This window comes from Plectrocnemia conspersa, unplaced genomic scaffold (genome assembly GCF_051122295.1).
Source record: "Plectrocnemia conspersa isolate PC_06_02 unplaced genomic scaffold, ASM5112229v1 ptg000008l, whole genome shotgun sequence".
Classification (NCBI taxonomy): Eukaryota; Metazoa; Arthropoda; class Insecta; order Trichoptera; family Polycentropodidae; genus Plectrocnemia; species Plectrocnemia conspersa.
The window spans coordinates 10,233,353-10,261,280 of NW_028277172.1; the positions used below are offsets into that span (position 1 = coordinate 10,233,353).

The following is a 27,928-nucleotide window of genomic DNA, read 5'->3' on the forward strand; positions in this document are numbered from 1 at the left end:
TGTATTTATACTTAATATATTTCTTAATCTAGATAATAAACCTATTTTTCTACTAATTTTTTTTAATATGTAATTACAATGTTCTTTAAAGTTTAATTTTGTATCAACAATTACTCCTAAATATTTTATATTATCCACTATTTCTATATTAGAGTTATTTATTACTATTTTGGTACTATCATCTAACACATTTTTATAATTAATAAACATACATTTAGTTTTATTCTCATTTAATTTAAGTACATTATTCTTTAACCATATCTCTAATACACCTAATTCATCATTCAAATTACTCACAACTTCTTCAATGTTATCACCCATGCAATAGATCAATGTGTCATCCGCAAATAGATGAACTTTACATTTTTTTACGTTATTAACTATATCATTTATATATAAAACAAACAACAATGGTCCCAATTTAGACCCTTGTGGTACTCCATAATACACTAACCTCTCTTCAGAACATACATTATTTATCTTAACTTTTTGTTTTCTTTTATATAAGTAATTATTAAACCATCTCAAAACTATATCACTTATACCTATACTCTCCAATTTCTTCATCATTATTTCTCTGTCTATTGTTTCGAAGGCTCTCTTGAAATCCAAGAAAACTGCTCCAATGATTTTGTTTGTATCCTTAGCCAACAGCCAATCATTTATCACTACTTGTAATGCAGTTTCAGTGGAATGCTTTTCTCTGAATCCCGATTGTTGTTCACATATTATGTTTTGAGAAGTAATAAATTCCTTTAATTGTTTGATTACTACTTCTTCTATTATTTTTTCTATACACGGTAGCATGTTGATTGGTCTCATTTCTTCAACTTTTTTACTATTTTTTATTTTAGGTATAGGTACAATAGTAGCAATCTTTAAATTTTCAGGCATTTCTCCTAATGAGAGTGCTTTATTTATTAAATAATTTAATTTAGTTCCTATTATTTCCCATGTTTCTTTAATTATATTTATATCTAGTTCATCAGTACTAGTTCCTTTTTTAAATTTACATATTATGTTATGAATTTCATCTAATGATACTGATTTAAATTTACTAAATTTTACAATTAATGTTTTATTATTATATTGTACTAAATTACTAATCCTTGGTATTGAATTTACAATTTCTTCTATGCTCTCAATGTAATATGTATTCATCTTTTCTGCCATTATATAAGGATCTTGATATATATTTCCATTAATTTCCATTTTTATTATGTCGTTTTTCTGAGTTGGATTAATTAATTGTTTTATTGATTTCCACATCTTATTTGGATCATTTTGTATTTCATCTATCAATTTTTCATACCATTTCTTTTTAGCCATTCTTAATACTTTGACTGCCATATTTCTACATTGTGTGTATGTTTTCCATTTTTCATTAAAGACTTTATATTCTATTTGTTCTGTTTTTAATATTTGAAAAATTTTGTATGACTCATCTCTTTTCTTTATAGCATTTTTAACATCATCATTAAACCACGGTTTTGGGTTGTAACGATATTCCTTTTTAAAATTATATTGACTTTTTGTTTTACAATCTACTATTATATAAAGAATTATGCGCTGGTTTAAAGTTCGTTAATTTTTGTTTATTCATATAGAGATATTTTTGTGTCAAAATATTGTAATCTATTTTATTATAACAACATATAATATGATAATTCTGTAAAAGAAATTAAATAAGCTTTTTCTTATAAAATATACTTGTGGCAAAAATATTGTTGTACGATGCTATTAAAAGTGTTTCTTAGTTACAACCAAATTTTTCGTGGGATTAAAATAATCTTCATTGCATATTAAAAATTCAAATCATTTATGTTTTTATTATATATTAAATGCCATACTTGTGCAAGGATATAAAAATAGTTACTATAATAAAATAAAATTTTATGTATATTATGTTTTTAATTAAATATCATATAACCTGAATAAATTATTGTATATTTTTTACGATTATGAGCCTATAAGATTATTTATAGCCGTTTTCCGGTACGTTCGAAATATAGCCACGGAAGAATCTTGTTATTTTTTTTTCTTTCGCGAAATTCCTCTAATATACTACAAAGTCTCGCGTATAAGCCATTCCGTTATTGGATTACATTTTTGTTCGACGGTAAAGCGAGAATTTATTATAAGATAATAAAAGTTGATAAATATAAATCACGTATAGGATTTTTTTGCTGTAAAAAAGAGCTTTAAATCCATATCCGCCGACAATCTACGCGAGCTTTTAGGGCCGTATAGGTCACGAAAAGTTTCTAATCTTAATGTGTTTTATTAATAAAATTCATTTTATTATCCTACTATTTGGACGGATCGAATTTATCCAAAGGTCAAAAAGGTTTTTGTTGAACGTTTGATACGCCTACGGTATTTTCAATTAGACTTACTCCTACAAAAAATCTCGATGTTATAATAAACTTGATCGCTTATTTTTGTACATGCATATATAAATTAAGCTCCGTTATATTTTTACACAAGACGTAAATAACTTAAAAATCATTAATACAATTATCTACACGCGACATTTTTATATGCATAAATACTACTACTATATGTTACTAATTGTCAGTATTTAGCTATAGTGTATATGTATGTGTCTTCGTGCTACCCGCAAACAAATATCGACTAGTTCTTGTTGACCCTATTGTTGTTCTAGACACTCGCGCTGAATAGCAAATCATCTTCTTCCTTTTGTATGCAAATCTAGAAAAACCGCAATAATATCCGGTGCGATATAAAAAAAAGTGTTTTGGCCTTTTTACTGATTATAGCGTTGCTTCTGTTCGTTACAGCTCACGTCGACAACGAGATGTACCTGTCTCGAGCTTTGGAAAAGCTCGGCGGAAATGCGATGAATAAAGATCAGGAGCCCGACATCGGAGCCGCCTTCCTAAAGTTTGCCGTCGTGACAAAGGAGCTTTCTGCGCTAATGAAGACCCTGGTGAGTCGTATACCCAGATAATACCATTTTAAATCCGATATCTCCCCTTTAGAAATCATTGTAAAAAAATGTTGACGTACGATAGTTGTGTCGTTGTTTTTTACGACTTATAATTTGATCGTAAAAATATTATTGACTGGTCTATCACAGCGGGATTAGATTTGCTTGTTATAGTCGTTGTTCGTAATATCCATATAAGTTTTTACGAGTGCTAATACGTTGATTTTTAAATTAAGCATTTTCGTTGAATCCGTTAAAGAACAACGGGTAATGCTTATATCATCAAGACTATCTTAAATCGAACAGTATTAATTAGACATTAAATATATTTTAATCAGTCATTTCAAAAACTACAAAAGTCACATAATCTGTTTTACAATACAAAACTTTTTGGGACTTATTACTAGTCATTATTCTTGAGCATTACGACTTATGCATAATAATTATACAATAACAGATAATACAAGTAAAGTAGTTTTTTACAACAACAAAAACGATAACTTTGTCATAGATTATTATAAAAAAATATCAGACTTCGGTTGCTCAGATGATTTAACACGGTTATTCTCGAGTTATTTGAGTTTGTAACCTATGGCGGCTGATTGTCGAAAGAGTATTTAACCCCTTCGGGGGGCTCCTCAAAAGTCTGAAACCTGGGCTCTCTGCTCTTGATGTTATTTATTAATGCCTTAAAAACGGCAGTTACAAATTCAAGATTTTTAATTGTATAGATGCATTCTATCTGTTGCGGACTCCTCTATTCAGAGTAATTATTTAGATTCTCTATGGAGATGGACTTCCGTCAACTGCCGAAAATTGTCATACTGTGTCATTTCGCCATCAGATTATTTATACGATGTCGGTGGGAAAATTTTGGTTAGAGAAACTTCCACTAAAGATCTCGGAATTCTCTCTACACGTAAACAACGTCGGCGATAAATCTTCTTAAAAGATGCTCGACTTTTTATGAGGAACACATTTCACTTTGTCGATCCGTCAGTTATTCGCGTCCTTTATGACACTATAATTTAGAATCTCAGAATAACTAAATACTCCTTAATCGAACAAGTTGAAAAAAGGTTCTTGAAATACTTTTATAAAAAGATATTTGCTGAATACAAAATTAAACAATAGATACAAGAGTATCTCAGCGCCTTTCTTTTAAGAGCGTTAGGATACAATTCGCTGAGTTCTCGTAGAAAATTGTATGTCGAGAGCACTTCTTCAAACTACTGAAGGGTACTGTCGACAAACAAAACTATTCTCGAGGAATTTCAGTTTTGGGTTCCGAAACGTCTTCGAGAATCATGATCGCGTCATCTTCTGATATCCGTTAGAACCAGGACGTCTGTACTAGTCGACTCGTATATGGCTGTCGCCATTCGCTGATATTGCGCAGTGATCTGTTTAATGTCAGATACGAGGAGCTGGTCCAGTTCGTATCATTTAATTTTAATATTTTATGTTCTTCTTATCTTACTTGTTTTTTACCGTCGTGACGCATTGGGGTAACCTGTTAAGTCATTTTAGTCTTAATTTAATTGAAATAAATGACATATGACATGACCACTGAAACTTTCTTGAATCGGTTAGAATCCCAGCGAGGCGAATTCGATGTTCTCGTCTTAGGATCTATTAAATATGGCCGTTTTTAAAGTCACTGAAGGGGCGTTTAGAATCATGATTGCGTCCTTATATCTATCTTCGCAGCAAAGATGTTAGTGCTCGAAAACTCTCCTCTGACTTTTACCAACCAGATTTTCAACGTTCTTGCTAGACAAATATACAGTGGAACTTGTTTTATGAATGCTTCTCAATACGAGCAAAATTTTTTAATCAATTTTGCCTTGAATAAGCTACCTCTAAACTGAGCCGATGATTCTTCTTGCAGTAATTACATTCATTTTTTAAAATTATTTTCTATTCAAAGTATTGTAGTATATGGACAATGCACCCTTCAGACTAGCGCTGTCAAGTATTCATAATTTTTAACTATTCGAATGTTAAATAAAAAATGGACGAAGTATTCGAATATATTCGTAATTACCGATATTAATTTACTTAACCAATTAGTGCAAAAAATCAATTAATTGTCTGTTAAATATTATTATGAATATTATTATAGAAATTACGTCCCTGATCAAAAATATGTAATAATAAATTAGGCATTTTCCTTTTGATTCCATCACGTCATTGTGTTATGCCTTTTTTATACAATTATTTAAAATAAAAGTAATTTATCATATAAATTAAACAACAACAATTATAAAAACAACACTCAAAAATGATTCACACCTGTTTTTGAGATAAGCGTTAAACGATAATAAAGAGTGGGCCTTTCTAATATTTTGTTTCGTTTAATTAACGAATTCTGCGAATTTTGTTCATAGTAGATACCGCCGATAAACATATTCACAAATTTTTTTTTTTGGAACATAGCTCGGGGCTATGTTCCACCGAAGAACTAATAGCAACAACACGGTGGTGCTACAGATAAGATCTGAGGAGAAGAAAAAAGAGGCTGAGAAACCATATACTAAAAATGAGATTAAGGATAACTGTAGTGCGGGAAATAGTGCAAAATTTCGTGGAAAAGCACCACCCAAGTAAAGCTGTAGCAGGGTGAGCTATGAATCTATTCATATTTTTGCCAAATCCTCAAAAAGCGACAAAAATGTCATTGGATAGGTTTCTAGTTTATTTGCGAAAAGAAAAAGATTTCATTGAGCTATCAGTAATGGACAGCAGTGACTCCTTATAATAAAATATATACGTGTATTTTGTATTAATCGTTTTTAAATTAATATTTTTGGGTTTTGAAACAAATCGACTTAAGTTTTCATTATTACATGAGAATATTTGCTTTGATATATGAGTATTTTGAAATACGAGCATGTTCCCGGAATGAATTATGCTCGTAAACCGAGGTTCTTCTATATTTTTAGCAATAGCTTTGCGAACCTGGTCCAATTCAAATTAAATGTGAACATCTGCATAATTTGGGTGTATATAAATATGTAAATCTGTATATCAAAATATATTATAATAAATTAAAATCCTAACCAAACTGCTAAGTTTCATGCACCCGAACCGTAAAACGATAACGTTATTCACACGAATGGACTTTCACGTTTCGTGGTATGCCGCATTTTTTCTTCGTCAATTTACGCCAAACTTTCACGTATTAATTAAGTTTTTCCACTCATAAACCGTATGCTTCGCTGTGCGAGACTATCATCGACCGAAACGTATCGTGTTTATGACTATGACCCTATCACGTATAAACATAATTCATTTCGTGCAAAATGTATCATTCCTTTCGAACTGCGCAGTCCAACTTTAGTTACAAAGTGTTTTCGAAATGTATGCAGCTCTTTGAATATTTTATCTCTCGCTACTATTCACGAGTTCCGTGATGAATTCGCGTGGCTTTTTTAAGCTCAGAAAGGACCGAGACCGTGTGCTTGAAGAGTACCTTCGTTTTGCATTTTCAACGGACGCCTACGCCAACGCCTGATAAAAAGTTCTCTTATGCGAGACAAATATCCCAACGCTTTGAATGCGCAAAAGTTGGGTGACGTTTTTGTGCCGTCCTTTTATTTGAGTTGTCTGGTTAAAATGAGAGATAGAAGTGCTCAAATAATTGCCAATCCTATAGTATAATTGCATATTTGCAGTGCTAATTTTTCATATAGAAAAGTTTTTAAGTGCTTAACCCTTAAACACATGACCCTTTATTATTAATATTCCATGCAAGTACAATAGTTAATTATATGGCTTTTCTCCTTCCGTAAATATCTTGCAGGCTCTTAACTGTATATTATAATTCCTACTACATTATAAACGCGATTAATGTAGTCATAATTACACGTCGAGGCTTTTATCGCCCAATGCCTTGGTATCGCCAACACACTTAACCAATATAAAACTACAGCTGAACTGAATATTTCAGCGCCTCTACCGACCGCCGCCACGAGCCGTTTAAATTTAAACTTTTACACGCTTAAGTCGGGCGGGTCGTATATTATTTAACTTTGCAATTTACCTTCGACCTTAGTAGGGCACAGAAATTTCCAATATAGTCCTCGCATAGGCCAGATTCCATGCGAGACAAGGAATCTTACGAACAAGTTATTTTCTTTATTTTCACATCTTATATGTCTAATTTTTGCGATCAAATTATCGTCGGCGACGATTATTATATTATATATTCAGTAAACGTTCTAATGACCGTTTTTTGATTGCTCTTTCATCTATGTAGTAATTATGTCCGCTTACCATAACGAACCGTGTAATCTCTAATTTTGGTGGTTCGGTCTAAATTATGTGTGAAGAACTGTTTTTCTCGGTAACAACTATAACCACACACCGTTAATGTATTATATTAATACGTTGTAGCGTAATATACATAACGCTTGCGGTTTGAATATAATCAAATAGTGGTACCACAATATTTTTCAATCTAAGAACCTTGTTTTACCTTGATTTCTATTTTTCAAGAATAAACCGTGAGATGCATCGAAAATTAAAATTAAATAATAATATTTTTTATTGGCTATTTTCTACACATATTGCGCCAGAGCTAGCGCGTTCGACAGTTTTTTAAACGGTGTACGTAAAATTTCATGTTAAATATTATACCAAAATAAATTAACCCTTTCAGTGCCGAGCGAAATTAGGCAGTGTATGCTAATAATGCCAAGCATTTTTTTGTCAAAATTAGATGATTTTATAAATATATTATATATATAAAAAAAAATATTACTGAAAAATTTCACTTTTTTTGTGTGAACCACTATTTTTTATAGGAACAAAATTAAATCCGTTTTATACAAGTAAATACACAAAAAGTATAGAAAAAATTTATTTCATAAAAAAAATACAAAACTGGAAACGGACACCCGTGTTCTAGCGGCATTCATATCATCGTTCGTAAGCGGACACCGGCATCATTACAGCTTTCAAAGGGTTAATAAATGTTGTATTTACTGAAGAGTATTGATTGTATTAATAACTTTAAAATCAATAATAATAATCAAATATATTTATTACATTTATAAAAAAAGTCAATATCGCTTATATGAAATACTAAAATGATTTAATAATGCTGGTATTTTGATTTCAAAGCCGAGCTTTACGTCCCAGTCGAAACTCGGCAAATATATTTAATATATAACATATACGTATGTATAATACATTGTTTTATTATATATACACTAAAATCTTACCCGGTAAAATATCAACGGAGCGGAGCGTATATCAAAGTAATATAAATTATTCGAAAGTATATTTAATACCCATGGAAGGTATTATTTATTCATAATACATCATTTCATTTAAAATGTATTATTCTTGAAAATATTATTGTATTTTATATAAATATAACTGCTTAAAACCTGAGTGAGAATATGTTTTTATATGTTTATAAATTCAGATAGTATACTATTATATTATATTAATTAACGTCGATAAGGTTAGGTTAGCCGTTAAGTTTATTACTTACATTTATATGTAGTATATCGTTAGTTTTCTTTTTCAGCTAATACTTTTCTAGTATACCCGATGCTCTTTTTGCACGTAGGATACGTTCCAGAGGCTACTGTGTAAAAAGATAAGGTGCACATATGAACCCAGGAGATCCATCTGTGTAAAAAAATAATTAGTCCGTTTTCTTGGAACGTGTCAAAAGAGAATCGGGTGTACTATGACTATATTGTTTTAAAAAAGATTTTGCGTAAATTGAATATTTACGACAGAAAAGTTTACACTGATATTGTATTGGTGAGTACCCACACAAACTTTTATAATTATCAGTAGCGTAATTTTAATAATAGGACAATTTAAAAATTGCGATTATTTGGCACATTTTTCGATCGCGCGCAAATATGCCAGCTGTACATGACAGCAGCCGCCGTGCGTACGTCCGGACGGCATATGAAAATTGTGGCAGTGTGGCCGCTACTCGGAAGTCGGCGACCTCGGCCGACTTCAGTTGAACTTCGGTTCGGACAACTTCCAGAGAGTGTAGTGCAAGCATTACGTCTTACATATTATGTTTTTTAATTTTATGTATAATCTTTTCCTTAAACAAAACACAATAACTAATTACCAAGTTCGTCTTTCTTATCAAATCCACTAATTGCCGAAATAATTAAAGGCTTTAGCATCCTCCGTTCTTAAAATATTATATAAAGGCATTCCAGATAAGCAAAAGGTCGAAAATATTGCAATTACATGATTTTGCCGTGCTAAAAACACAGATAATATGTTAAATTATCGATACTGAAATATGTGCCGGTATTTTTAATGAAATAAATACTGGCTAACTTTTCAACAGCAAGTTTCCCGGTAACCGAATTTAATTTGTCACTGTCAAAATCAGGCTAAATCTAGCGTTGAGTTTTCCTTTAGTATTGTTAATTTTTTAAACCTTTTGAGAAAAATTTTTCTTCAAAGCTTGCTGAATATTATTATGAGTTAGATACTATGACACTTTTACTGGAATCTGCCTTTTAAATTCTTAACGCCTCATTTAATATATTTTATCTGACTTCTGCTACTATGAACACTAAATTAATTAGATTCGGATTAACCACGACAATATGGACGATGCTCTACTTTATACTATAATCCCAACGTACAAAATCACATATTAATGTTTCGCCCCGCCCTGGGTCCAAAAGTATCGCCATTTTATTACTCTAACCACCACCCTCTTATAGAAAACGTGTCTTGTATCATACATTCGTTGCTCGTAACGTGCAGATGCTGTTCTCCTACGTAGAGACCTCTGAGCGCCGAGGCGGGGTGATACGGGGAGGAGGTCCGAGGCGCCCCGGGGGCCGCGGAGAGATGCTCACACGTTTGACCCACTTACTGGGGCCCCGCTGAGGTCCCGGCGACGCTCTCGGCTCTTTGTTATTATGTACGAGAGCGGCCGGGGCGGGCGCCTTAACCGAATTTGTCCCGAGGCGCTTCTTTTATACTAGTCGTGTGCGCGAAGCGAAAGAATCTACAACGTATATATCTATCCATCTATCTATGTATCTGCGTGGAATTGTAGACGGACGGACGCAAGAGCCTCTACAAAGCGAGACCGTTGTTCGGATGATTCAATTTGGCGAGGAGACGGGTCATAAGCCGTGGCTAAATGACTCAAAACAAGCGTTCCGAAGACTGCACATAGCTATTAGTTTTATACAAACTGTTTTGTTCTTAATTAACACATGTATTTGCTGTTGTTATTTTTATAATAAAAACGCTTTAAATAAAACCGGTCCTGCTTGGATGATTCTCAATCGAATATTCTATTATTCGAATTATTGCCCGATTTTAAAGTATATAAATATTCGAATAATTGCTCGAATATTCGTTCATACTATCTGGAATGAAATTAATAAAATCTTAGAATGAAACAATTTGTATACTTGAGCAACACAGGTAATCGGTTTTTCTCTCAATATGACCGAGTAGAGTACGCTCGGGATAAGGATGCCGGTTTGTTATTGTGTGCGTGCACATGTATATGAGAGGGAGAAGCGATGTAGCGTGTACTTCGTTGTCTCGCTTTCTCTTTTAAGGACAGTCGCTGATTCGTCAACGCTGGTATTCGTCATTAAAGTGCAGTGTGGCACAGAAGTTCGATCTTCTCTAGTGATTTATCTTAAATAATTTTGTGTTGATATTGGTTTAAAACCCAGATATGCCCACTGTCCCATGGGTAGGTCACTAAACTCGTGCCACAGTTTTTTATTTATAAATTAAATTTTAAGAGAACATAATTTCTTGGGCATATCTGGGTTAATTTATATCAAGGCTTCAAATATACACTGTAAGTTATTCGTTCTCTTACCCGTGGATTAAAATATTTTAATTATTTTTCCATTAATCTGTACGTTGTTGGTTTTTTTACACTATTCTCTGTAAGGCTTAAAAATGTTATTATTCTTATCGTTGCGCCAATGATAATTTTTTAATTTATTCAATGGATTCTAATGATTTAATAGAGTCGTCGAGCCATTAAACAATCTGCGAATAATTTCTTTCCCCATTTTATATCTTTTGCTTTTGAAGAATAGCAAAAGACTTCATTATTTTTTTGACTAGTGAAAGATTTTGAATTTTGTAAATATTTAATTAATGACATCAATGTCTGGTTTCTTCGATTATATAATATATTTTTAATTGTCCGTTGAAATTTCTAACTTAGCTCAGATGTATGTATGTTAAATAAACATATATTTTCTTTTAAAATAAAAAAAATAAATATTCTTAGCGAAATTGTTTTGAGTCACACAGTTCACGCACACAATAACAAACCGGAATCCTTATCCCGAGCGTACTCTAACTAGTACCGCTCCAAAATTCAAAGTTATTTATGTGCCTTTATTTTGTTTCGAAATGCGAGACAATGAAACGCTTCTTCTTAACAAAAAAATGCTTTTACGCCTTTGTAAAACATTTGTGAATAGAATGTTCATCGGTGGTATCTACTACGACTGAAATTCAAAGAATTCGTTCTTTGAACGAAACAAAATGTTAACTAGGCCCACCCTTTATTATCGTTTAACAGTTAATAAAAATGTAGGGTTACTTAGTCTATAAAATATTGTTTGAAGCTTCTGGACTTTCATCCTCAGTCCGAGTGTAATTTATTTTTTGTCAAGGGTGAATCTTTAGATGAATTATAAAATTATAGGTATGAGTAGGTAATAAGAAGATTTATTATTGGTTAAAATTGACCGTTAGATAGTATAAAATTAGTTACGATTACTGGGCCGGTCGCTGAGGCGTTGACCGGCCATCGTACTCAAATGTAACCTCGGACCGTCTGGGTATAGGTATATAATTACCTATTTTTTATATTTAACAACAATAGTATTTGATATAAACAACACCAGTAACGAATTGTCAAAAATGAGTGTCATTAAATGATTACTTTCCTCGACTAAAAGATGACAATATGAGAAAGCAGAGTCTTTTTATTTTATATGATGACAATCGCATCAACAAAATTCCAGTCAAGTAATAGTTGAATATGATGTTTAGTTAAATATTTTTTGATTGAAAAATATGTGTAATTATGTAAAAAGATAATTCTTTGATTGCTTATTTTACCATTTATTTCTTTGAAGAGAATTTTTGCTATATATATATATATATATATATATATATATATATATATATATATATATATATATATATGTGGTTGAATGCGTTCTCTGCGATCTGAACAACCACATGCTGGGCTTTGCCCACACCGGATGTTCATATTCTCAATTTTCCCCTGAGGATGGCCGGGCGAATCTGGCCGAAACGTAGGGACCATGATTCCACACGGAATCAAAAAAGTACGCGGAGTAATCCGACTCCTAGAAATATTAACCATATATATATATATATATATATATATATATATATATATATATATATATATATATATATATATATATATATATATATATATATATATATATATATATATATATATATATATATATATATATATATATATATATATATATATATATATATATATATATATATATATATATATTTAATATAACGTGACAAAAATAAAATATGTCTATTTTTAATATTTTATTAATTTACTTAGCTTAATATAGTTAATAAGTTAGACGCCATTCCCTATATAGGAATACAGTTGTGATTTTTGATAAAAAAATATAAGTTCCTTAATTGTATAACATGTAGAAAAAGCCGCTGCGTTTAAAATAAACTGGCAACCAATTTCTACTAACCTGAAACCAATATACGAGGTGTGATAAAAAAAATTTCGACAATTTAAATGAGCAATATATAAAATAATTGTTTCATAAAACAAATTGTTTTGTATTAGAATAATAAAAAATACTCCTCATTCCTAGTTGACTTTACCGCCATAATCAAAGATAACATCTGATCGAACCCTACGTGCTCTTTTTGCTCTTGGCTCTTCATGGCGCTTTCATTGAGACGATTGTATAATACATAGGTATCTTTCTTTCGATGATTGATGTCATAACACGTGATTCGTCACCTGTTATGACTTGTTGGAGCAATAGTCAGTGATTTCATTCAACAATTACTTAGTACCTTACTTTCAACAGTGGAGCAAATTTTGCTGCTACTCACCCCATATCCAAAATTTCTTAGCATGAACCATACGTGATACCATTTTATTGTCTGTACTGATATACCACGTTATAACGCATTGGGCTTACGCTTGTCTGCTTACAACGAAAGATAAAAATAGTGATTCAAATTTTTTTCACGTCTGGGAAACGTTTGTTCTATTAATGTTTGGGTATAGCATCCTCGACAAAAACAAAAACGTTTGCACCACTTCATTGTAATTTATCATATTATATTTTTAAAATAAAATTTAATGTAAATTTAATAAAATTTATTCCGTCATATTAAAAACGAGATCGCCGAGCGTGACAAGATGCGTCGTCAACACAAACTACGCGTCCAATATAGCTGATAATTATAATTCGCGTACTAACGTGAGAAAAAATATGAGTTTAACTGAAAACCAAAAATTGTCGTATTTTTCATTACACCTTGTACAAACTATATTATATATTTTTTTCTTATATATTACTATTATATATATTTAACTAATTTTTGGTAATAATGGTAGATTACCACTTGTTTGATAAGCATAAAATATAAAAACTACTAGACTTTTTGGAGAAAATAACGAAATGATACAGCTGAATTATTAAGTGTATAATTTTAGATAGAAATCAAGTTATATTATCTTTGTGGTAAAAATATTGTTGTACTTTGTTATGTTAATGCCATAACTAAATTTATGTAGTGTTCTTAATTTTACAAAAATGAAAAATTGTTTGAAATTTCACATTAAAAATCCCAAGTAAAAGTTGTTACATTAAAGTAATCTCGGCGAAATCGCCCTTTGTGTTTTATATGTAAAAATATATTTCATCTCAGAATGAAACGTCACTCGAAAAGCTTTGTCGTTGCGCAGCGCCGCGTACCGAGCGCGCCACGCTACTCTCATCTCCTGCTCCCCTGGTACTTGTAGAAAGTTTTCCTGACTGAGCACGCGCAAGCACCTCTCTCGGCGCGCCCTTGACACACTGCTGAAAAGCTCGGCTCTGTCTACCTCGGGGGTTGCGAACCTTTTTCCAGCCCGGCGTTCGAAACCACATCGCCCGAATTTCTGCTCCCCGTTCGACTCTCCAAACAATTCGTTCTCATCTACGACTCGCGTCTCTCTTCGCAGCGGTAGGTTGTCGACCCCCTCGCGCAGCAAGACTGTGTGCGGACGCGTGTACGCGAGCCTTAACATCGTCGCACCACATACGCCCACCTGCGATGCCCTCATACGCTCCTAATACCGCGTGTTCCGCATACTCACATGTGTAGCGTACGTACGCCGTCGCCGTTTTCGGTGTGTAGACTGTGGAATACACGCGTCGCGTGTACATTGCGAACGACTACTACTAGCTCGCGATAGATGTGCGATGTGTGTAGCTGTAGTTATTGTATCGAAATCGCAATGACTGAAATGAGTTCATAAATCGTAACCATTCATCAATGAGTATGTGTTGTTATTATTACATATAGAAAAAAAACCATTTTGGATGACATTCTTGAATAAATCCAAATTTAACCTTTAGTGCTCTCGGTCTGATCCTGGTCTAAGTCTGATGAAGATAGCTAAAATTATCGCTTTTGATATACATATATTATGCAAAGTTATAAATGCATTATGAATTATTATTAAATTAATGTGAAGTGGGAAGCGGCTGCTCACTGGTTTTCTAAGTCTCGGTCGATGCTCGTGTGTCGTGGAAGTTATCGATGAAAGTGTATTCCGAATTGAAGTGTCTGATAGATAGAAATATGGGGCTATTTTGCTCTGCCTACTCTCGTCTTATGAACCAATTGTGATGATTTGGGAGTAGAAATAGATTCGTTATTGTCTACTCTCTTTCTTATAAGGACGCTTTATTTACTATTTTTTATTACAAATCTTACCATCATGACTTAAGAGGACTTCCCAATGTGTCATTATGGCTACTATAGGATACAAAGAGTTATACTGTGGGGGGGGGGCAATTTTTTTTGGTCACAAAACTAGGTGACACTGTGATAACATTAATTAGAGTACGACGGTCGGCGGGGCCTCGTCCACCAGCCATTATATAATTTGATTCTATAGCTGTGTAACTATCATAATAACTTAATCGGTTCATCGGTACATCGACCAAGGATGAAGGTCTGATCTAGCGCTGGAGTGCGCAGTACTCTGGAGCGAAAGCCAGGTAGGACACACCATCGTAACGCGTCAGAATGGTATCGGTTTCATGCGTTTTATATGGGTAGATGCACATTACTGTGTACCCGTGTGTCGTGACGCATTGTGCCCTGACGGCGATCGCTCGATTTCGATCGGCGTCACAACCCCCACCAAGTAAATCTTAAAATATACATAAAAGTATGCATATTTAGAATCAGTTTAACAACTTTTATACTTTTTATTGAAAATGAGACATGGTTGTCTAACATTTTTTTCCAGAAATCACTTTTTTGCTCTCCTGAATAATTAGGTCGTGTGGACATTTTGCTTTGATAGTAAATAACTTTTGTTCTGCACGTCAGATTTAAAAAAGAAATGATTAGGCCTGAAACTTTACATTTCACATAACCTAAAAAAATGGAGATTCAGTATACTCTCTGTATCATGATATTTATGACAGAAATCTTTAGGAATAAATTGTCAATAAAACATATTCATCATTGATTGTCCCTTTTACACGAAACTGGTAAAAAAAACTAAAGGTCGTTGTAAGAACGTTTAATTTATCAAAACGTCGACAGCCTGACTCCTTTGAACGTGACTTATTTTGCTTAGGGCACAGGGACACAGATGTGTATTTTTTTTATTATATTGAGACTTTACTTGTCTAGACTTTCTATATTACGTGAAATTTGCTATATTGGGATTCATAATATATGAGCTTCGAGAAAATATATTTTATTCTATAAATTAAATATTAGTTTTTGAACTGATCGTTGTCGGTTAAGAAATATTGTTGATGGTTTGTTTCATGGTTAGCATTTGCATAATTGTTGTGGCTAATTTAAGAGATTTTAAATGTTGATCTAATATTTATTGGCAGTGAATAATTAGTACCATAGTTTTTCAATATCATTAATTAAAAATACGTGATGTTATTACGAAAAAAATATCAACAAGTCTATGAATAGGTAATGAGAGAGTTGAGCCAAAAATATCAGAAGTATGCTAAGAGCCAATCAGTTGGTTAATTTTATTAATATTTTACATAGAACATTTGCTAAAATTTAGAAAATTGCTTATAAGAAAATAATGTGTTACCGTATAATTAAATTTGACCGCAAAAGGATAATAACTAATTGAACTTAATCACTTTTTAATGGGTATAATTTAATAGCCGAAGACCATACTAACTAACTTAACATAGTTAATATAATTAGTCATTTAAAATTTAACCTGTATTTTTATATTCATAAGAAAATTAATTTAAATCGATACGTTGCTTTATGTATTTTTAATTTAACAATAAACTTTATCAGTAAATTATTTTAGTCTAATATAATATCGTTAAAGTACATAGTTTACTTTTATTAATAATGTTTTTTTCAATCTTTCAACTTTTGTTGCTGTTCAGACCCACCACTACACCAAAAATGAAAAAAAATTGTATATTTTAATTTTTGCAATCGCGAAGGAGCTACAATGAAAGCCAGTGCTTATTGAAGTTCATGGATTTGAACGCTAGATAACCGAGCGTTTCCACTGTGACGGTGACGTCACGATTTTATTGCTTTTGAGGTGAAATATTAATGACATGTTATTAATCTTAATAAAATCGCAATATTAAAATAAAATAAATAAAAAAATATAGGATATGTAAGTGTATCATATCAGTGTAAATTACTAATATAATTATAAAATAATTTTAAAACGTGATATTTTTAAATTAAAATCATATTAACATGTTATTTATACAGACATTACTTTTTTTATTATATATTTAAGTATTCTTAAATATACATATGATGTGTATATTGATCATCTATTATCAGAATTTTTGTTGTTCAAAATTTTTGCTGTGCCCAATTTTCCTTTGCTATACGAGTTAATATAGCTAATTAGTGACATAGATATATGCAAATTGATAGTAGCATTTTCAAAGCTAAACCATAGAACTGCCAAAAAATATATTTCTAATGTCATTTATTATGGTTTTGCTTCGGAGAAGAATTGCAACTCAAATTAAGAACTTGTTGATTGACATTTTTATTGAAATATTGTTATAATATCTACTAGACCAAGTTTCATGTTTCGCTCGAAAACGAATTTAGAACCAGCAAGTTAACCCTTTGGGGAGTATCGCCGTACATGTACGGTGGTCGGTATTTACTGTTCTGAGGTACCACAGATAGTTATATATTTACATATATAACTGATGAAATAATGAATAAAAAACATTATAAATATTCAATATTTTTTTTAATTCGAATTAATGCAAATGATTTATATAGAAAATAATACATATAAATGAAAGAGTATGAAATAAATTAACATTACAAAAAATATTTTATACTAATTTTATTAAAAATATTAAAAGCAAAAAAATAATATAAAAAAAACACCACAAAAACTGAATAATATGATAGGTATATGAGATTTAACATATTTCACATAACACTTTACGAAATACTGACAGTTACACGAATTGTTCTGATAGTTGTTACATCTAGTATAATACTATTGAGTACAATGAAAAACATCTAAAGTTCTACTTATTGGTGACCCTATACTTGTCAACAAGTCGCAAAAGCAATATTAACGCATTCAATATGTTTCACGTTTTGATATTTTGTGAATAATGAAACACAATACTCGCATACATAAGTCAGTACCATTAAAGCGATTGTGTATGGGTTTAATATTTCATTACAAATGTTTGATTATAAATAACAATTAAATCAATATTTGCTTTAATCTTATTTACTGATAATAAAATAATGTCTCAACAATTGCGCTTCAATATAAACATCCAGATAGGTAAACATATTGACACACAGAGATGCTTTGTATTAATGCTTTATTCGAATTATTTAATATGCAAATAATGTTTTGTTAATGAGAATAAACAATTCAGAATACGTGGTATATATTTTCATTTTAACAACCTTTTATTTTGTCGGATGTGTGGTAGAGAAATGAATAATGTATATATGTCTGCGATTTTATTAATTATTTATTCTATATAAATCGCGCTACCTCCGATCGAACTTGTGACAACTCGTTCAGGATCGCTAATTCTGATTTTTCGCATAATATAAGCAACGTTTCCATTATCGGTCACTCTGGAACGCAAAGTACTCTCGGAAATAAATTGATACCTCCCTTGAGCTTCCACTTCCTTTATATAAATGCCTAAGGTCGCTCCAAACCATAGCTCGGAATGTTCCGAACATTTTCTCAAGTCAAACGACGAACTTTTCCTAACCACTTTGTAAAGTTTAGCTCATGTCCAACGTCCGTTTGCGTCGAGTGCTTTTCGTACGCGGTGTTTCTCGCATGTTTCGTCACCTTCTGCTACCCTTCGCCGGTCACGCAAACACTCGGGGGTGAACTTTGACCCGGTTCCTCCCAGGTCGCGTGCTACGCCTGACCCTCCTCGATTTGAATATGTTTGCTCAACACATTTTTACATAGACCCAGGCTCTCGATTGTGCCGCACTGTTGACCTTCGCATTGGCCTCGCCCACCACCCCAACACGCCACCAAGAATTACAACATGAGTCTTTTTTCCGTTTCAGATGCAAAACATCAACAACATAGTCATGTTCCCGGTGGACAGTCTACTGAAAGGTGAGTTGCGGGGCGTCAAAGGTGACCTGAAACGACCATTCGACAAAGCTTTAAAAGACTACGACTCGAAGTACATGAAGCTTGAAAAAGAGAAAAAATCTCAAGCAAAAGAGGCGGGTTTCATCAGGACAGAAGTGACTCCGGCTGAAATAGCAGACGAGATGGAGAAAGAGAGGCGGTTGTTTCAACTGCAGATGTGTGAAGTAATATTTTTTTTATTTCGTTCATACACAAGTAAATACATGTTCTTATATAAAATTAATACTTGCAGTACTTGATCAAATTCAATGAAATCAAAACCAAAAAAGGCATAGAGTTACTCCAGCACCTCGTAGAATATTACCACGCTCAGACAAATTACTTCCAAGATGGCTTAAAGACCATCGAGCATTTCGGAAGCTATGTAGCGGATTTGAGCGTCAAACTGCAGCGGATTCGGCAGCAGCAGGACGAAGAACGTAGAAAGTTATCGGAGCTTAGAGCGACATTGAGAGCGGCCACACCTCAAGAGAAAGAAGTAATCATCGTTCATTGTATAATTCCATATAAATCAGTAGTTTATTCTAATATATTGCTCTATTCAAGACGGGTTCTTCCATCGGCGGTTATTCACTCCATCAACTCCAAGGTGATAAACAACACGGTGTGACAAAAGCAGGACATTTACTAAAAAAATCTGAAGGAAAAGTGCGAAGAGTATGGCAAAAAAGAAGGTATGTTAAAAACACTATGCTCCATATCCAACATTTTTATTATACAATATAATGCTTGAATTTTCAGATGTAGGGTAACGGCAGAGGGTTTCCTAGATATATTCCACGCGGACGAGTCCAAGCCTCCGACGCGCGTTAATTTGCTCACGTGTCAAATAAAAGTAGTTTCGGAAGACAAACGAGGGTTTGACCTTGTATCTTGTAAGTCGATCTTAAAACTTTATCATTAGATAATTTTGATTGACGTTATGACTATTTTTTTTATGTAACAGATAATAGGACTTATCACTTCCAAGCCGAGGATGACAATGATCAGCGCGCGTGGATGTCGGTGTTAGTTAACTGTAAAGAAGGAGCCTTGAAGAGGGCTTTTCAAGGCGCCGGCGGAGTTGACGCTGTCGGTGAAGGTGGACATTCCTTGCTAGATTTACACCAGGCCATAATTAGAGCAGTTCTGCGGCTGCCCGGAAATCAGGCGTGCTGCGATTGTGGTTCAACCAATGGTATTTTTTCTTCTATACGTATGGTTAATTTGATTCAACAGCGGATTTTAAAACACTTGTCTTTCAGATCCTACGTGGCTGTCGACGAATTTCGGGATCATCGTATGCATAGAATGCTCCGGCGTACATAGAGATCTAGGTGTTCACATTTCACGAATTCAGTCGCTCACACTCGATAGGTTAACGACGTCACAACTGTTATTAGCTAGGCATATAGGTAACCACGCTTTCAACGAAATCATGGAGAGGACTTTGTTAGACAGAGATAAGCCGACTCCGCAAAGTTCAATGTAAGTCGTCATTTTTTATAAATTTAATACAAAATAGTACATGGAACGTTTTACTTAATAAAAATAACTAATATTTGTATATTTTGAACATAGTGTACTTATTTTAAATTTCAATTTATTTTTGCTTTGTATTGTATATATTATATTATATACCATCTATTCAAAATTTCACTCAGTTGCACTCTAGGACCATGATGAAATTATAGTTACCCCCCCTCATACCTCACCATACTCAATTTAAAGCTAAACTTATTTATTCCTTACTCTTTATACGTATATGGTATTTTATATGAGATGAAGTAGCTTTTTACACTAGTTTACAAGTTTCAAAAAAATTCTGGCCCATGACATTTGACAGTCATTTCTTATGTAAATCGCGAAATATTAAGAAAGTAGAACAGTTTTCGACATATTGCATAAATTCCGTATTTTACATTAAAAAAAAGAGTTTACCAAATTAAAAATATATCCGGTTCTAGTTGACCGATTGTTAAATATTTTATTTCAAATTTACTTTCGCGAGACTAAGCGGAGTACACTTATACCCCAAAATTATTGTTATTTCAAGCATTTTTAAATATTAATAATGCTTATCTGATATTTATTGTAATCTATAAAGATATCTCAATGAATGAAACGCAAAAAAAAATTATATATATTTATTATGAAATAATAATGATATCAAAGATTTGAGATTATAAATAACTGGGTTTTTAATTTGTACTTTTTTACGTTTCGGTGTTTACCCTTAATAATTTAACTTTATTAAAGTATAAAATACTATAGAAAAATGTATTATTTTGCATGGTAACTTATCAAACACTTGCTGAATAATCCAATCTTACTGGACGATGCACAATACTGCTGCTTCTTTTTAGAGTATGGTCGGGGAAAGCTATTTATAGATAAATTAGATGGCGAAATATTGCATTTTAAACATATTCAAAATGAAAATCTAAATTAATTTCACTATATTAACTTTATATCATTAATACTAATTTTGAATTTGGGGTTACTTTGTACCCCATACCGGTTCTCGATACCATTTTCGAGGTACGCGAGGTACGCTAGGTTAAAAGTAATTGAATTTCCTATTAACTATCTATACAACAATTTCAGATTATCAGTTTAAGCCCTATTTATGAATTTATCGACGATTTTGGCCAAATTTAGGGAAAAAAATTTATTGTACTGTGAATTACACAATGAAAAAAAATTAGTCTCAGTTGATTGTATGTAGAAGCCTTTTAATTAAATATAAAACATTTTGCATCGATTTACTAGAACCAGAGATATTTTCAATTTAGTAAAAACACTTTTTTTTAATGAATAATATGGAAATTTAGCAATATCTCGAAAACTGTTCTGCTTTCCTAATTTTTGCCTTCATTTACGGATTCAGCGTGAGATATTACATAAACAATGACTGTCAAATCTCATGGGTCAAAATCGCTGTAAACTAGTGTCATTAAAGAAATTTTATACCTAATATGTATTCATCTCTGAAATTAGGGAAATCTAAAAAAACCTAATTTGTGATAATCGATCAGAATCGATCTCCCAGACATTATAAAAATTGATAAACACAAAGGTTTATATGGAATTATAACACAGGTCTTTCGGGTATTAGTCACCAACAATACCAGTAGTCTATCATGCTGGTCTTACTAATAATGACGTTCTCAAACTAATTACAAATTTATTTATGTTAAATCTTAATACCCTGCCCATTAAATTCAGGACATAAAAAATTATTGAATTTATGAAATCAGAGATATTTTTAAATGTTAAATGTTTCCAGCTACAAGGTCAGCTTATCATTTCTTCAGTAATCAATTAAAAATGCCATAGAAATGTTTTAGCTTGTAAAACCTTCGTTTTCATTATATACCGATACTATCATATATTTTTTAATCACATAAAAATAACTTTTTAATTGATGAAATGATTATGATCAATCTTATTATATTAATATTTGGTTGTAATTTTAGGGAAGAGCGGTTACAGTTCATTAGATGTAAATACGTAGAGCGTAGATGGTGTTTAAGAACTTGTGCTGACAGCGCCGAACGAATCGGCGAAGTAGAACATGCCGTTAACAATGGCGAACTGTTACAACTTTTGCAAGCTTACGGTGAAGGGGCAGATTTACAAGCATCTATGCCGAGTTCTGTAAGTATTGTGTATTTTATTTTATAGTATTGTTTCCAATTTAACGTATGATTCGACAACAGGATTGCAACGAAACTGCGCTCCATTTGGCCGTGATACGCGAAATGGGCGACGGCTCGCGACTCCATATCGTAGATTTCCTCGTACAAAACGGCGGCTCCGGGCTATTGGACAAAGCGACCAGCTCGGGCATGACTGCCCTGCATCTATGCGCTTTAGCCGACCGCACCGAACCGCTCAAGCTAATACTCAGAGCCGGAGCGAACATCAACGTCAAAGATTTAAGAGGATTTACACCATTGCAGATAGCTCAACAGATGAATCACAAATCGTGTCAAGAACTGGTAAGTTCATAGTAAATTCAGTAGAATTTATATAAGATCTGACTTACATACAATTAAATTGCAGCTTGAAAGCTCAGAGAAACGGGAAAAGAGTCTCTTTGAAAACATAAACGTTGATTGGAACTTATCACATGACGACGGCTCAACAGATTTTTCTGATGATGACACTGTCATTGATGAAAGGGTATGCTTTGGATGGTGTTATTTTATACATTTATGACAGATGGATTATTAATATTTTTTTAATGTTCCAGAATGGTAGTATAACGCCAGAGAAAAAATGTAGATCCAGGCCACCGTCATACGCAGGTGGGACAGGTGGTGGGGGTAGCGGTAGTGGTGGTGGAGGAGGAGATTGTTCACCTCTTACCCTACGTTCCCGTTCCTCGACCTGTGATTCACTGCATGCATCCAATGCCCCTCCCACACCCAACACTCTTCCCCGAAAACCGAACATGTGTGAGTATTTTACATACTGCTCGTGCGCTCCTTGGCCTCCAACCCTGCAAACTCCCAACTTTATGCATGCTCACATCAAAAGCTTTAGATGTTACCAAATGCATAAATTCGCTATGTGTTCGTTCTGGATTGTGACGACTGATTAAATGCCCGATTGTGTTTTAGGTACAATAGGTAGTCTTAAGAAACGAGCTGCACCTCTCCCTCCTGATGGATCACTTGGAGGAACTCTGCCGCACGGAGTGACCAGATCAGAATTTTACGCCATATCTTCGTTGAACCCTCATCATAATACTCTCGGACATCCCAGATCGACTCCTTCGCCTAATAGTGATAGTTCAAGAAGTATACACAGTATGCTATCATTTGTCTTATCTCCGATTATCATTTGAGATTTTGACTAATTATTTAATATAATCTTAAACATTTTTTAGGTATTTATAATAAATCAAGACCGCAACAACCTCCACCGACGCCGCCTCTCTCGCAACCGACATCGCACTCCATTCCAAACACGCCATTGCATAACGGAAACTCTCATCACCATCTTCACATGGATGATCCCACTCCGCCTCCACGAAAGGTGATTAAATTTAAATATTAATTATAATATATATGAATAGGAATTTAGATGTTGTATATGTATATTTATGATGTAAATTGATAATTTTTTCTTACCAGAAAAAAAATAGAACAAGCCTGCCATATCACAGCCAGATTAAAGATATAAGGGTAATTTAGCTCTAATGAAGCTGTTACGTTTTGAAGTGCTTTTTTTTGGCTTCCCAATATATATATACGAATATGTTTTTTTCCGCATGGCTATCCATAGTTCACCCTAATTTAATAAATTCCATATTTTTTATAAACACGATTAACACTTTTATAAATACTCCACATGTAGTAAATTAAACAGCATTAAGTTTTATTTATTACGTTTTAACAGCATTAAGCTTTTGGATCAGCAACGGCACGGTTGATAAATGTTCTTGTTTCACTACAAGAAGTCCTATATTTGTTAGCGAAATAAAATTCTCGATTAATTTACGCTATCACAATTATAATATAACAATTGCAACAATAACACACGATTTTTGCCATAAAGATTTAAATTTGGAATTGCAAGCTGATTTAAAAAAATTGTTTTATCTATAAGGTTTTATTTTTTAGATATTCTCAATTTAATTTAAATCAATTAAAAAAGCTTAGACAAAATACTCATTTTAATTACATTTGTATCACTGATTGTAACATATGCCAGTTAATATATTGCTTAATATTACAGATTAGGTTTTTCTAGATTTTCCAGATCTAACGAATTAATATTTAAAAAAACAAAATTGATTTATGTTATACATAGTGACTTATTCTAATTGTAAGCTGTAATAATAGTTTAAAATTAATTAATTTCATGACACTGATTTACAGACTTTGATTACAGTCCGGTGTCTTACTACTTACTTAGTAGTTGTTGATTGTGTTTACACGGTTGTAACGCCTTTTATGTTACAATTAATAAATATCGAATTCAGTTAAAAAAATCTTTTTCTTTATAAAGTTATTATCTTTTTTATCGTAGTCCATCATTTTCAATTTATAAATATAACATAGTTTTTTTTTAAATAAATTTTAAAAAATCTAAAAAGCAATCAGTTTGTAATTCTACTTATAAATTTATGTAAATAATATGTATGGCAAAAATCTTGATGTATATTGTAATTGTTTGATACATATATTCAGGAAATATTTTAATAATTATAGTTTTGCACAGCGATACCTCAAAAAACTCCTTTCCTATATATCCTATGATATCAACAAATCCAGTGTTGATGGCAATTGGAAATCTCTACACCTTATTAGTAATCTAAGAAAACACATGCATTAGGCATTTAAATCACCACCCTAAATACACGATAATTATGTTTATCAATGGAATTGGGAAATTTAGACAGCTTCAGATTTTTTTTTTATTGTTACTATTTTTGTACATAAGTTTTTAAATTTATATATTTCTACTATATAGAAACGCAATCATTGTATTAGTTAAATTTTGCTTATTTTATTAATAGGATACATATTCTGAATTATATGAATTAAAATAAAAACATTTATCCATTTTTTTTAGATTACATTTTTCTTAATAATCATTTTAGATTTTTTTTATTTATTTAAACAAACTTTTATATCATATAAAAATAACTAATAAATGTGTATATACTTTAACTATTTTATTTGTTATACTATACATTACTTTCATTGGAAACATTGGAATGGCAAAAATTAATTTGCCGTTCTAGTAAAATATGACCAATAGTATATGAAGTTTGGCTATTAAATTACTAGATAAGCACTACAAACATCAAAACACTAATTAATACTGTCCAGTTCTTTGTTAGTTCTGATATTTAATAGCCATAGTTAAAAAGCTGTTTGCATGAACTTTATAGTGAAAAAATTGATTCAATTAAAAATATATCGTAATAATTCATACCCTTCCATTTTTAGGATTGTTCGAGTCAAGATTCGTCCTTGGAACTATGCGAAATGCTTGACGGCAACTTGGACGACTCTCGTCTACATTCCGTCCTGTCGTACGACAGTTCTAATGCGACTTGCGATCCCATACGGCACATAGACAGCCGCCTGGAAGTTTCCGACGTTTCTAGTCATCTCTCACATTCGCCAAATACTTCTATAAATGTTGTAAGTTTATATTTTAATTATTACATGTTAACAAATGCCTAAATACTGCATATACTCAGTTGATAATATGTTGCGTAATAAATGCTGAAGTGACAACATTACGTAATTTTTCCCCTTTTTTGAGTAGTGAAAATCCATTGAAATTCGTTGTTTCATTAAAGTTCAATATGGTGATGCATGTCTGTCACATCAGCAAATATACAAGTGGACTAGAATTTTTTTGTAGTAGTCTTCTAAACCAGGTTAGGCAAGCCAAGTAATAAATCCATTGCAGCAGTTGCAGCAAAATCAAAAAAGTGACAGTGAACTTTTCGTTCCATAAATTACGAGATAAAAATATTTACAGTGTTCATTTGACTCACTCTTTTTAAAATATGACTTTTTTTAGAACTGTCCTTTACGACGATGTCGAGCTCTCTATGACTGTTTAGCTGATAATGAAGATGAGTTGTCTTTCCATGAGGGTGAAATCATCATAGTCTTGAACGAACGGACCGGCGACGACAACTGGATGGAAGGCTCCGTCGAAGGCAATCCTCACAGAAGAGGAGTGTTTCCAATATCGTTTGTCCACATGCTCCCCGACTGAATCATCATAGTCTTAGCATGTTTCTTTGCATGTGTTTCGTCGTATGAGGCCATCTTTTCATTCCAATTTTTTTTTTAATATTTAAGTAATGCCAGTGTAAAATGATTTATTATTTATACAAAAAGCTACTTTTGTTGTTAATTAATTTATTTTTAATACAAAAATTAAATCAAAACGTCGCTCAAGAGAACCTGAACACGCGAGTTAATCAGACTGTTGAACTGCCATTTTATTTTGCTTTTTCTTTAATTATAATATCTATTTAAAAAAAACATAACCTAATCTAGTCCCTTAAATATGATAGTTGTATGTATTTTCATTGTTAAAACTTTATGATTATGTTTTATGTGCATGTATTTTTTTCAATTATTCCCTTTTCATTACTATTTTTTTAATACAATACGTATTATATTTATGAGCTTATTATCTGAGACTCTCAAATTAGCTTTTCTCTAATTGTGTATCAAATTAGATGTTGCTGGAAATCAATCAAAATACCAATTGCACTGATTTTCTTATATTTATGTATATTTTTATTTATAACTTTAAAACATAATCTTGCTTATATACACTCTCTTAAAACTATTTTCATTATGTACATACCAAAGATGTAATTTTGATTTTCGTCTTATCACATATTCTGTATATTCTTTTAAAAGAAGTAAAATTTCTGTATATATTGGAATGTAAAATTCCATTACCATGTTGTGTTTACCAATTAAAATACATATTTAATATATAATTTATTATTATTATTTTTTACTTCTGTATATATTTTTAATTTTAGTTAATGAACAAGCATAAATTTCGATCGAAGTATTTCGTCGAGTAGTGATAAATGTAAACAAAAAAATTGTATCGACTGTTCTATATTTGTACTGTCAACTTGTTGACAACTTTGACTGCATTTCGATGACGCTAATAAATAATTTATTCAATCAAATCTTTAAAGTATCAACTCCACTCGTTTCATCTATCGATCGGATAGAACACTAGTTGTAAACTAAAAATGAAATTGCCATATTACTGTGTTGCTAATGTTAAATTTTTGCCTTGATAATTAGATACGATGAGTGTTTGTATTTATAGTGTTGTAAGAATGAGTTTTGATAATTTAAATTACAGTCCAATTAAATACGAAACATGCTCTATTAAAGTTTCTATTTATTAATGTAAAAGTTTTTTTTATTAAAAAAAATGTGATTTCAAATGAATGTTAGATATTTATTCGAGAGAAAAATTATATGTATATCTAGAAATTGTAGAAAGATTGTATTGTACTATACATTATATTTATTGGC

The 27,928-nt window shown here is 32.1% G+C and overlaps 1 protein-coding gene across 2 annotated transcripts in view; it reads left to right on the forward strand.

The window, feature by feature from the left end:
• Asap (ArfGAP domain of ASAP) overlaps positions 1 to 27,366 on the forward strand; it is an 84,617-nt gene extending 57,251 nt beyond the window's left edge. Inside the window, exons 3-17 of one of the 2 annotated variants that reach the window (XM_088191174.1) lie at positions 2,802 to 2,950; positions 18,803 to 19,057; positions 19,126 to 19,371; positions 19,440 to 19,567; positions 19,635 to 19,768; positions 19,840 to 20,070; positions 20,138 to 20,360; positions 22,352 to 22,532; positions 22,595 to 22,876; positions 22,941 to 23,060; positions 23,131 to 23,335; positions 23,501 to 23,689; positions 23,770 to 23,918; positions 25,841 to 26,038; positions 26,427 to 27,366. In XM_088191174.1, the coding sequence (XP_088047300.1) occupies positions 2,802 to 2,950; positions 18,803 to 19,057; positions 19,126 to 19,371; positions 19,440 to 19,567; positions 19,635 to 19,768; positions 19,840 to 20,070; positions 20,138 to 20,360; positions 22,352 to 22,532; positions 22,595 to 22,876; positions 22,941 to 23,060; positions 23,131 to 23,335; positions 23,501 to 23,689; positions 23,770 to 23,918; positions 25,841 to 26,038; positions 26,427 to 26,627 (2,891 nt within the window). In that variant the 3' untranslated portion in view covers positions 26,628 to 27,366. The remainder of the gene's footprint in view (positions 1 to 2,801; positions 2,951 to 18,802; positions 19,058 to 19,125; positions 19,372 to 19,439; positions 19,568 to 19,634; positions 19,769 to 19,839; positions 20,071 to 20,137; positions 20,361 to 22,351; positions 22,533 to 22,594; positions 22,877 to 22,940; positions 23,061 to 23,130; positions 23,336 to 23,500; positions 23,690 to 23,769; positions 23,919 to 25,840; positions 26,039 to 26,426) is intronic. The other variant, XM_088191175.1, reaches the window with a different exon arrangement.
• The last annotated feature ends 562 nt before the right edge of the window (positions 27,367 to 27,928 follow it).